The 13297-nt window shown below is 43.7% G+C and overlaps 1 protein-coding gene across 1 annotated transcript in view; it reads left to right on the forward strand.

Annotated features, from left to right (window-relative positions):
• EPHB1 (EPH receptor B1) overlaps nucleotides 1-13297 on the forward strand; it is a 459890-nt gene that overhangs the window by 387026 nt on the left and 59567 nt on the right. The window contains exons 11-12 of the mRNA XM_023187903.2: nucleotides 3236-3483; nucleotides 10990-11205. Coding sequence (XP_023043671.1) covers nucleotides 3236-3483; nucleotides 10990-11205 — 464 coding nt within the window. The remainder of the gene's footprint in view (nucleotides 1-3235; nucleotides 3484-10989; nucleotides 11206-13297) is intronic.

Below are 13297 nucleotides of genomic sequence, written 5' to 3' on the forward strand. Positions count from 1 at the left end.
GGCATGTCAGTATCACTGGGCAGCCAGGCCTGGCTTCATGGACCTGTGACCGGTGCATTTGCACAGGGCCCAGTGTTCAGAAGGACTTGCACTTGGTTTATTGCTCTGCGGTCACATTTTTGAACAAGAAGTCCTGCACTTTTACTTTGCACCATGCTCTGCAAATTGTGGATCCAATCCTTTGAGCAGCTTTTAAATATGTCAATGTGCAGGCTGTACCCAGACCAATTCGTCAGAATCTCTGAGGTAAGGCCCAGGCCTCTGGACTCTGTAAGTCTCTTCAGGTGATTCCAGTGGGCAGCCAGCTTTGAGAACCACCGAGGTAGAACAGAACTTCTCAACTGGAGTCTTTTTGTGTGTTGTGGGGGACATCAGATTCACTTGGAGCACATTTCCAAACTCCACACGCTGATATGTAGAAACTGATAAATACACTGACTTCCAAATATTCTGATGCCACCCAGCTCCCAGGCAGGAGGCTTACATGAAGGACATCTGCCTGTGAAACAGTATCACTTCTTTTGCTCTCACCTGGATATTGAGTTGCTGTGATAGTCACTATATATGACTTGTTTGGACCTGCACATTTGGGGCATGATGGTCCCTGAACTATAACTTCATATCTATGTAACTTTATTCCCCATGGCCCTGCTAACTGAAACATAGCTATCTAGAGGCAGTATGGCAGGAAGAGATGGGTATGGACAACAACCCTGGCTGTGACTCCCACCTGTGTGATTGGGACATGTTTTCCTTGTGCCTCAGTTTCCTTATTATTTAAATGGCCATAGTAATACCTACCTCACAGGAGTGTTGTGAAGATTGAGTAAGTCACACAAAGTGCCTAGCATAGTTCCTGGCACATAGTAGATGGTTAATAAAGACATATTTGTGTACTGTCTCCTCCACAAAGAAATATTAACATGCCTTTACCCTCAACTATCAACTCTGGCTTTTTTCTAAAAGAAAATAGAGCCCATTATTATGGCAACAAGGAAGAAATACTAACTAATATTCTTCCATTAGTATACTTATCAAATATGTAATTTGTGGTCATTTAGCTCATAGTTATATATATATAGCATACATATATGCTATATATATGCTACTTATCTACATACATATATATGCTACATATATACATGCATACATATATCTAGACACACATATATATATACATCCACATATATATACACACACATGTATGTGACAGGTCTGTATTGTCTAGTACTTTTCTTTAAATTTTACTCATTTTAATTACTAAAGTTAAGCTATTGTAGTGTTTGTCTATAGAAGATGATGCTGCAGTAAATATATTTTTAACATTACAAATTCAAATACTGGTGCTTCTACTTCTGGATAAAGCAGAGATAAGAATCTTCAGCAGTTCGTAACTCAAGAGTGAGCAAGGTAAAAGCCAAACATATAATAATAAATATGATACAACAACTTTTACTGGCATGTCTGCTATGTGCCAAGCACCACAGTGGAGTAGATGTGCAAGCTACAAACATGAATGAGACTTGGTCTGACCTCCAGCAGTTCACCAAAAGAACATGATTCAATGTGAAAACCAGTGTTGCAGCCAGGTGCAGTGGTGCATACCTGTAGTCCCACCTACTCAGGAGGACGAGGCAAGGTGATTACTTAGCCCAGTAGCTCAAATATAGCATGAGTGACATAGTGAGACCCTGTCTCAAAAAAAAAAAAAAAAAGAAAAAGGAGAGGAAGGAAAGAGGGAAGGAAAGGAAAGGAGGGAGGGAGGGAGGAAGGAGAAGGGAGGGAGACAGAGAAAGGGAGAAAGGATGGGAGGAACGAAAAAGAACAGCCCCCCCAAAACAAATAGTGTTATAAATGATATTTATCTGAGTGTCAGGTCCATGTTGAAATCTTCCTAATGGTGTTTAACCAGCCTCTACTCCAGCCCCAGTTTCTATCAAGTTCTGTTGACTCTGGAGCAGTTTTGCATAATAGTCCTTTCATACAGCTTCCTTCCAATCTTTTTTTGCAGCTAGAAAACAGAAGGAACTCCCAAATGAATCACAGGAGCAATGTTAACTTGCCTTTCTGATATGGCGAGTAATTTATCTGATTGCTTAGTTTGCTCCATCATTTTCTTCCAGAATTGGAAAGTGAGAGAGAAAGTTTTCCCAGCAGAAAGCCATGTTTCTTCTGCTGCACTTACAAGTAGACACTTAACTGCTTCACATGAAAGAATTGGAAGTTACCAAGCCAAGTTAAATCATAAAATAACTTTTGAAAGCATGTTAAACAGGATTCAACAGAATTCTTTTGTTTTTTCTTTTTTTAGGAGGCAGCTATGAAGTAGTGTCACCGTAATTGTTTTTACTGTTGGTAACTCTACTGTGAAAACGTGTCAATGTTGTGGCATGCGTGGAGGTGTGCAGCTCGTGCCTGTTTGGAGAAATAACTTGCTATTCATCGGCCAAAAGTGCAGTTAGCTAACAGCCTCCAGCTGCAGCCCCTTCAGGGTCAGCCCTGGCTTTCCTGCAGAGGCCCAGCTCTTCCCAGCAGCCCCCAGCCAGTGACTGGGCATGGCAGGGATGTGAGGGCCGAGCTGCTTCTGCAATGGGAACTCTGCTCTGGCTCTCCCTTTTGGGTTAGCTGGGATTTCATCAGGTCTGCGTGGTGATCTTGGGCTGTCTGCCCAATCCTGCTTCCTCTCACTTTTGTCTTTCACAAGTGAACCTCTTCCCTTCCTAACTCCTCAGTGTCTGTTTTCTGGGGCACCCAGTAAACACAAATGCTCTCCCAGCAGTGTAGGAACATAAACAGTATACATCTTATTCAGAGGGCCAAGGTATCTGAACATGTCCCCTATCCATTGAATGTTCCTGCACCAGGATCTGCTCAAAATGAATCATGATCCTGCCAAAGTGAAACTGACTATTTCATTACCATTATTCAGCTGGGACACAATGGAAAAATTAAGTGTGGGGAGAAACAAACTCATATATATTCTGAAATTCCACTTTAGTTACCCAAACTATTTCTAAGTATCAAGGTAAGGCATGTACTTTAGTAATCCTTTTGTGTTTGCCATGAACTGGTTACAGCCAAAACAATATAGTTACAATGAGAGAAGACTGTTTCAATTCCCGCCACTTTAATCACAATTCCACTTGGAGCACCATTGTTCTCCATTAGATGCCTTCCCTCTTGGTTCCACAGACTGAGAAGGAAGAGGATATTAATGGCATTTTTGCTGTTGCAGGGGAGTTTGGAGAAGTGTACAAGGGGCGTTTGAAACTGCCAGGCAAGAGGGAAATCTACGTAGCCATCAAGACCCTGAAGGCAGGGTACTCGGAGAAGCAGCGTCGGGACTTTCTGAGTGAGGCAAGCATCATGGGCCAGTTCGACCATCCCAACATCATTCGCCTGGAGGGTGTGGTCACCAAGAGTCGGCCTGTCATGATCATCACAGAGTTCATGGAGAATGGTGCATTGGATTCTTTCCTCAGGGTAAGAGCAACTCGGGTTTGATGATGCACTTGGATGCAGGCGAATGGTGGCTGGGGAGAGGGGTTCCATGAGTACAACCTGCCTTTCAAGAATAACCTGATCCAGTGTGAATGGGCATTGGAGATGTTAGCAGAGATTTGTTGCTGAAAGAAGAGAACAAAACAGTGCTTGTGGGATACTCAGGAGGAGGATGGCATGGAGTAGGGTGTTGACAAATGCTTGTTGGATGAATAAAATGAATAGAGAGGGGCAAAGAATGGCCATTGGCATCTGCATGAATCACAGAGATTGAAGAGACTTTTGGCTGCTGCATAGCCCCGTGTGATTCATGCAGACATCCGCGGCCATCTCTGCCTTTCACCAGCACAGCCACCCTCCCAGACTGCTCTCTGCATTTACAGGTCCAGAAGTAAAATGGGTTGCCATTTTCTGATGCCTGGGCCACCTGCCCTCTGAGGAGGCATTTCTGGGTAGGGAAGGGGAACCCTGTGTCACAAGCATCCATGGGTATTTCTGTGGTTGCTGAAGATTCCCAACCAATTTGCAGCAGAAGTGGGGAGTTGCTGAAGGCCTTTGGCTGGGAGACCTGTAAAAGATCATTGTCAGAATATGCCCAAAGTAGAGCCAGGCCCACATTGAAACCGTTTTCATTTCCGTAGGCCATCACTGAGCACCTAGAGGAAGGGTGAGTGAGAATGGCCATGATGCTGATGTCTGGGGAGTGGAAGCTGATAACTTCAGCCAGGGGGAAGCAGAAACTGAGAGCAGAGGGTCCAGTGGGCAGCATCAAAGAATGGGCAGAGCCTTCCGAGCAAGAACTTCAGGGTGATACCCAGTAGCTGGCTACATTACCACAGCAACCAAACAATAGCTGTGGCTGCAGATTAAAGGGTCAGTCATGGACGCTGGGATTAGAGTGCTGGGATCACGCTCTGGCCAGGCCCTATTCTGGATGCTGTGCCTATGGAGATCAAGGAAACCTTGCTTTAATGCTGCATAATAAATCACCCCCAAGACCTCAGTGGCTTAGCACAACAACAATTTATTTTGCTCATGAATCTGCAATTTGGGCAAGATTTGGGAGGGACACCTCTGATCCATGTGGAGTCAGTTGCAGTAGCTCAAGGGCTGAGGCTTAGAATTGTCCGAAGCCTCCTTCATTCATATATTAGGTGGTCAATGCTGAGTGTCAGCTGCCACCTTTCTAGGTGGCCTGCTTGGACTGCCTTAGAGCAAGCTGGGTCTCAAGAAAAAGCATCCCAAGAGAAGAATGGGCAATCTGTGTTACTTTTGTGACCCAGGCTAGGAAGCCACATAGTGTTATTTCCAACATAGTGACAGGCCCAGATACAAAGGGAGAAAACAGGCCCCACATTTTGATGAAGGGACATCAACTCAATGTCTTCTTACATATGATAGCTGGGAGCTTTTGTTATGTTCATCTTAGAGAGTACAGCCTGCCACCAATGTAGTCCTTACTCCTGCTAGTGCCCAATGCTTCTAGCAATCATTTGCCTATCTTATACTTTTTTCCCCCATGAGTTAAGTACAGATGTAGTAAGTGGAGAAGTTCTTAAATCTCCCTGCAGAATCTAGGGGAGGCTTCAAAGAGGGGGCAGAATTTGTCTGAGATTAGAGAAGATGAATTTGTCAGACAAGCGAGAAGCAGGCAGGTAGGCTGATGGAACAGCAAAAATAGTGTATGTGAAGGCCAGAGTAAGTGTGGACCTGTTTGGTAATTTATCAACCCCTACATGGTAGCTCCAGCACTCAGAAACAGAGCTTAGGGGCTGTAGTGTGGAAGGGTAGCTGGGGCACTTTTCTAGAAGCACACTACTGAAGCTACCTTTGTACAACAGGAACATACTTTTTGCCCAGTCTGGGTCACTAGGCAGTAGTGGCGTTTGTTTTTCTGGGGGTGCAGGGGTGAGGAACAACTGATGCAGATTATTGGGCCCGTGTACCTTCCCTAGGACAGTCTCCTTGAGGGTATGGGGTCATGCTTTGTATTTGGAAACTCCAATACCTAACACAGTGCACACCTGGTAAATGCTAGTTGACTGAAAAATTATTTTTCAAACAAAAATGCTAGGGAGTGGCATGAGAGCTGCAGTCATCCTGTGTGTACATTATCTCTCACTGTCCTTGCTGCCACACTTGTCATGTCAGTGCAAGGCATTGTCTATGCTTTCCTGGGGACGTTCACTTATGATCAGAGATCTCATGAAGACAGTTGAATAAACAAAGTTGAATAAACTTGAATAAAAGGCAATGTGAGAAGGAAAAGCATTTTCTGGAACCACTGTCAAGACCCTTTTGGGAGTCATTTATTTCCTACCAGTCAACTGATTGGACTTCAGAGAGAGCCACTGCTTGATTTGGGGACTGTGATCACACTCCCTCACAGGAGTATGCAGGAGAACAGGGAGATTCATTCTCAAGAGCCGGCAGAAAATCAAAACCCTACACTGCTGTTCTTCCTAGGATCTGTTTTCATTTGGGGCCCAGGTCACGGAGGCATGTTGGACACCAGCGTTTCTCATGATGATGAGCTGAACTTGCAGGGGAAGAAAACCTGGGGGCAAGAGAGGAGCATGGGAAAACAGAGGAGCAGGCATGGTAAGAAAGGAGTGGTGGGAGCAGGCAGTGCCAGGAGGAGAGAGGGAAATGAAGCGTTTCTGACTCCTCACACTGCATGGAGGCAGGTAATCTATAAATCTAATTTCAGCCTTACTACCAAACCCTGGAGCATAGCAACATTAATTGACGTATCTACTGCCTGATAAAATCGAAAAATAGGTCATCAGTTCAGTTCTACAGGGTCCATCTTCTGGGAAGTAGGATAATTTTAGGATCACTACTCAGAGAAGAAGGGAAAAGGATTAGTCCTCAATTTCTGCAACTGTTTCCTCCCCTCCAACTTCTCCTTTCCCCCTGGTCATAGCGTCTTTGGAGAGTGGCTACAGTTCTAGCCCTGAATCAGCATGTGAGAGATACCATTATGCTTCAACCACACATTCAGTAGATGGTTCATTATTACTAATTTTCTAAAAATTATTGTGCCGTGGATTATATAGCATACAAATCCATAATTAAATTTTTCCTTCTTGACACTCAAATTCAAGGGCTTCAACCTGGTGGCTCTTCCCTAATATTAGGAACAATTCCTGAAGCTGTGGCCAGTATCCCATGGTTTAGTTAACATGGTTCTTGACATGCTCCATAAGGCTTTCTTGCCTAAAGCTTGGCTTTGCAGTTGCTACTGGTTCTTCCACAGATAATCATAACTGGAAGACTCTTGAAAGTCACTGAGTAATGTCGAATGGGGACATTTCTCATCAGAGAAGCTCATTCATGGGCTGCAGCTGGAAGATAGCAACCCAGAAATCATGAAGAGAACACCAGATTGGAAGTCCTGAGACCAAGGTTCTGCTTTGGCTTCTGCTGTGAGTCACCTTGTGACCTGGAGCAAACCTATTAACTCAATTTCCCAATTTATAAACTAAAGGCATTGAGCTAGGTGAGCTCGAAAGGTCCCTTTCAGTTAGAAAAAATCTATGATTCATTTTCTTTGAGCAAATCAAATAAGGATTTCATTTCCTGAAGTGGATTCGTCAATGAAAGTTGAAATACCTAAATCCTTCCTGTCTAACATAAGGACCAGCAAGTGGCTTTGGTGCATTTACAGAAAAGCAATTTCAGCAGAAAGCACTTCATGAAGGGAGGAAGGTTTAAATCACCTCACCTAGACCTGTATTTCTTCTCTGTACTATGCTTTTACTATGTGCTCAGCATGGAGCCAGATTCTTTCCCAAAGTCACCAAGAAATCAGTTAGTTTTTGTGTGCGTGTGTGTGTCTTGTTCATCTTTGAATGCTACTGTTCATATCTCTGGAAGTTCTTTTTGAAGAATTATACCAATCAACTGAGCATGTAACAGTTAAACATGCCAGAAAAATCTTAATATGTTTTTATCTTTAAATTTCACCAAGGTTACAAATTCAACAGACGTGACCCTACCTATCTTGATATGTGGTTCTCTTGAAGATTCTAAAGGAAATATGTTGCCCGTTGCAGAGTCAGCACATTCCAATGGCAAAAGCATGGGACAGGAGTTAGAAGACCTAGATAAGACTAGCATCACTAATCCATCATGGTTCTTCTCCCTGCAAAGCTGATGCACAGCCTTTTTCTCCACACAGCATTTGAGGCCATCATTACCAGTTGATCAGAGATGGGCTGTCAGTGGAGAAGTGATTTACCATTCTGAACTTTGATTACTGGTATAACTCAAAACCACACCGTGATTTAAGGCTGATCACATACATTTTCTGGACCTCCTTTATGTTGTCTGTAAAAACAATATAATACTGCCTGCCTTGCCTACTGCACAGGACCAATTTTAAGGATCAAAACATATCAAAACATGTAAAGTATTATTTGCCATTCAAAAGTCAAGTGATGGATGCTACCCACATTTGTGACTAATTGATCCAAAGTTTAGGCCTGCATCATTAGGTCCCAACCATCTACTACAATTACAGATGCCTATCTGTTACCTACTGAGCTCAGCATGTGCTGAGTACTGGGCTCCCCAAGAACAATGATCCTAGGATGTTTCCCACACACACCCAGGAAGCCATGAGAACCAGAGTTCTGGTCCCAGGTGTCCTCAGTCTCTCTCACCACGCACATCTGAGGTACAGGGGAACTGAATTGTGAGCCGTTACTAAGGCTCTGCTGATATTAGCAGGGATCACTGCTACCATCTTAGGGCCCACAAGGCACTGAGCTAGGCCTTTTCAAGTTATCTCTTCTGGTCTCACCAGAACCCTAAGAAGAATGGACATTATGTTCTTATGTTATAGGTGCGGAAATAACTGCTCTGCAGGTTAAATAACTTGCCCAAGCCTACACAACCACTAAGCTGCAGAGCCTGGATCCAAATCAGGTCTGCTGGTTCCAAAGCCTGGACCTTTAATCATTTCTTGGTCTTTTTTGACCCAAGAAACTATAAGGATGACTTATGTAAATTTTAAAACAAATCAGATAATAAATAAGCTCTAAGAAGACTTAAACAACAAAGCAAAAACGTAAACACATTGCTGTATGCGCTTTCAACACTACTCTTCTCAAAGTTGTTTAAGCCACCCCAGTGCTCTCCCCAAATGCCATCTTTTTTAGGGAGACATTCCATATGTGTAGACACTGTTGCCTACACTTACAGAGAGGAAATAATAGACTGAATTGAAAAAATACAAGCCATGTGACTTGTGGCTGAGATACACCTCTGTAATATACAGAGATTGCATGACAACTTTCTGAAGAGGCAAATCCACAGAGACCTACTTGGAGAAAACACTTCGTGCTAGCAACAGCCTGGCTAACTTCTTGAGAAGGTGTTGATTGAAGTGTATTAGTGAGAAGGAAGATCTGCATCACTCACTGCACATCCAGCTCTCACAGATGGGCAATGTGCTGAAAACCAGTCAGAGTTTCCAAAAAGTAGCTCTATACTTTCTTTTTGAGTTGCTTAGAAGAATCTGTTGTGGAGAAAGCATACATCCCTTCTCCTGGGCAGGTTGGAAGGTGGTTAAGGTTAGAGTTAGAAATAGCCTGGAACTTGGAGTGTGTCAAACACAGTGTATTTGGGAGCCCTTCTACTGGCAGACATCTCCAGGAGGGGAGAAAGTCAATTTGCTCTATTCCTTCAACTGATCAAGGAGCATAACCGCCAGAACATGGATCCTGGCTTGCAATCTTGCATGAGGAACAGAGTTTTCAACAATTCATGCAATCATTGTTAGACTTTTTGATTGTTGTTGTTGTTGCTCATAAGTAGAGTATTTTTATAATAGGTCTTTTATTTTTCCTTGCTTATTTTTGCATAGAAATGCTTTTGCAGTAGCATATGCATGTGAGTGCACTGTGTAACATCTTGCATACAGTAGATGCTCAATGATGGGAGCTCTTCTCATTGTCTATGCTTTCTGGATTTCACATAAGGACTCTGGGACGCAGGTCATGGTTGCCTTGCCGAGTACCTGTGTTTAGCAGTAAACACAGAGTAGACCCCAGGTGTCCTGCTTCCACCTCTCCTCCAGTCAGAGCATTCTAATGACTAGGCTGTGCTCTACTTATAGAACATAATTCTCAGCCCTTTGGGAAGCATTTGGGGCTGGACTAGATGGGAAAATATGTTCTTGGCAGTATAGCCTAGGGTCTACTGATTTAACTGGTGTGTGCAAAGTCAAGACCCAGGAGCTTTGGGAGATAGGAGGAAGACACTGTTTTATTCACTGAAGAGTCTGTTGTCTAACAGAAGGAGGGCATCCACCCAAGAAACTCTGAGCCCACAAATGATGGGAGAGAGGGCAGCACTGCAGGTTGCCATGAAGAAGAGCAACAACAGCTCCCATTCACTAGGAGAGTTCCCTGTGCCAGACGCTGTGCATGAAGTTCTCCTGACCCACAGTCCCTATGAGGAAGGTGTGGTTATACCAGTCTAAAGGCAGAAAGCCCTGGGATTACCCAGAGAAGGTGCTTTACACGCTTGATTTTGGAAAGAGGAAAAGATGTGTTCATCATTCATTCAACTTATGTGTATTAAGATTTTCTATCTACCTTAAAGTTTACAGCGCTGACAATACTATGGTGACCAAAGAAGACAGAGTTCTTGTCCTCAAAGAGTATAAAATCAACCAGCAGAGACAGACAGACAGACAGATAGATACACGCACACGATTAAAACTTGTGATATGTGCTAAGAATGAGACTAAGGGTATGCACTAAACATTGTCATCAGAAAGTGCTAATCATATTTGAGGGAGGTGGGTAGTTAAAGGGTTCCCTCTCTAAGAAAGTGATACTTAAGCGGAGAACTGAAGGGCGAGTAGATGTCGATTGTTGGAGGGAAAACAGAGGAAATAGTACATGTTAAGGGCCCTAAGTCAGAAAGAGTTTGTCTTGGAAAAGAAGAAAGGGTGTTAGTCACTGTGGCTTTAGTACATTAGTGATGGATATGGTGGCCTAAGGTAAGGCAGTAGCTGATCCCAGGCGGTCTCGTGGAGCATGCTAAGGAGTTTGGAGATTTTCCTTAATGCAATGGGAAGCTATTAGATATTTTTAAGCCGGGGACTGACATGGCCTGATTTATGTCTTAAAAAGATGGCTCTGGCTGGAGAGAATGAATTGGGGGGCGGGCAAGGAGGCTGTTATAGGTGATGGATGGCAGCGACTTGGTTGGACTGGCGGCAGTGGAGATGGAAAGAAGTAGATGGGTTTGAGATGTAATTTGGAGACAAAATTGACAGGGCTTGGCAAGGAGAAGAGAACAAAGCATTCATGGAGAGGGATGGGGGATGGGAGTGGGGGAGGCAGAAGGATGCAGTATGTGGCTTGGCCTGGAGCAGATGGAAGCTGACAAGCAGCAGGGCCACAGCATCTCTCCCTTTGCTTAACCACTGAAGCCTGTCTTGATTCCAATGCCCTCTATGTCTTATTACAGCAAAATGATGGGCAGTTCACCGTGATCCAGCTTGTGGGTATGCTCAGGGGCATTGCTGCTGGCATGAAGTACCTGGCCGAGATGAATTATGTGCACCGGGACCTGGCTGCTAGGAACATTCTGGTCAACAGTAACCTGGTGTGCAAGGTGTCCGACTTTGGCCTCTCCCGCTACCTCCAGGATGACACCTCAGATCCCACCTACACCAGCTCCTTGGTGAGTCCTTCTTGGCATTCTCAAGTAGAAGCATGGCATGAGTGAAAGGGGACTCTACGTGGCTGGGAACTGTGGCAGAGCACACTGGGAGGGAATGGGATCCGAACTGAGCTCTCCACTGAGAGACCAAGATGTCAGGAGGACTATCCAGCCAGGAGAAGCCATAGCAGCTGGTCGTTCAAGCAAGAAAGCAAGCATTTAGGCTTGGACTGTGAGGAAGGGACAGTGTCTATTATGAAGCTATAGTGTTCCTTGGGAAGAGGAAATTTTGGAACAGATGATTTGAGGGAATCCAAGCAGGTAGACAGTGGCACCAGAGGCATCTGTCAGCAGAGAGCAGACCCCAGGCATGCATGAGGCCTTTGATCTGCAGCTGGGTTGGGCGCTGTGTCACCAGGTAGACTCTTGATCCCCTTCTCTTTTCTCTCTGTATTGCTTCCAAATAGCTCTAAATACTCTCTGCACGATGAGTACTCTTAAACTTGTATTTCCTGCTCAGCCTCCCCCTCTACATTCTGAGCAGCACTAATCATCTATATCCAACTGCTTAGTTCACACAATTTCATTTAGAACTTTAACAAGCCCAAAATAGAGCTCGGGATTTACTCTCCAATATCCTCTCCCTAGTCCCTCCATCTCAGTAGTTGGCACCACTTAACTAAAGGATGAAACCGAGGAATGATCTTTGATTTCTTTCTGTGTCCATCTATTTTCAATCCCTCAGTGACCCCCATAGGGTACCAAAAAATCTATCCCTCTGTCTCCATCTCTTCTTCCCCCAATCTATTCCAAAGCACTATTCCCTTTCACCTGGATTGTTACAGTGGCTTCCTAACTGGTGTCCCTGGTTTCCTTTTGTCTCCTTACATCCATTTCAACAGCACCCAAAGTGACTGATCTACCTACTTACCTGTCTACCTGTCCATCCTCTTTAAACCTGCAAAAGTAATGCATGATTATTACAAAAATCAAAACAATACAGAGAAGTAAAAGGAAATGCCAATTAGAATGACAATCATTAAAAAGTCATGAAACAACAGATGCTGGTGAGGCTGTGGAGAAATAGGAGTGCTTTTACACTGTTAGTGGGAGTGTAAATTAGTTCAACCATTGCGGAAGACAGTGTTGTGATTCCTCACGGATCTAGAACCAGAAATACCATTTGACCCAGCAATCCTTTACTGGGTATATATCCAAAGGATTATAAATCATTCTACTATAAAGACACCTGCACACATACGTTTTTTGCAGCACTATTTACAGTAGCAAAGACTTAGAACCAACCCAAATGCTCATCAATGATAGACTAGATAAAGACTGTATATGTGGCACATATACACCATGGAATACTATGGAGCCATAAAAAAGAACGAGTTCATGTCCTTTGCAGGGACATGGACGAAGCTGGAAACCATCATTCTTAGCAAACTAACACAGGAACGGAAAACCAATGACTACACGTTCTCACTCATAAGCGGGAGTTGAACAAAGAGAACACATGGACACGGGGAGAGGAACATCACACACCAGGGATTGTCAGCGGGTGAGGGGCAAGGGGAGGGAGAGCATTAGGACAAATTCCTAATGCATTCAGGGCTTAAAACCTAGATGATGGGTTGATAGATGCAACAAACCACCATGGCACACGTATACCTGTGTTACAAACCTGCATGTTCTGCACATGTATTCCTAAACTTAAAGTAAAATTAAAAAATAAATAAATAAAAAATAAACTAAAATTCCTCTGAGGCAGGGATTGGTAAAGTTTTTCTCAAAGGGCTGTCTAATAAATATTTTAGGCTTTGCTGGCTAAGAGGCAAAATGAAGGATATCGTGTAGATAATTATAAAACCATTTAGAATGTAACTAACCCCTTTAGAAGTTAGAAATATCATTCTTAGCTCATGGACTATTAAAAAAGGGACAGCCAGGTTTAGCTTTCAGACCACAGTTTATCTACACCTGCCCTGACGCATCAATTTCAACAATTAGGTGTGCCTTCTTTGGCATTTTTCTCTTCGGTCAAAAATTTGAACATTTTTATTCTACAAAATTTGGATCATATTATGCCTATTCCCCTGTGATCTGGGGT

Source organism: Piliocolobus tephrosceles, chromosome 2 (assembly GCF_002776525.5).
Source record: "Piliocolobus tephrosceles isolate RC106 chromosome 2, ASM277652v3, whole genome shotgun sequence".
NCBI classification, from domain to species: domain Eukaryota; kingdom Metazoa; phylum Chordata; class Mammalia; order Primates; family Cercopithecidae; genus Piliocolobus; species Piliocolobus tephrosceles.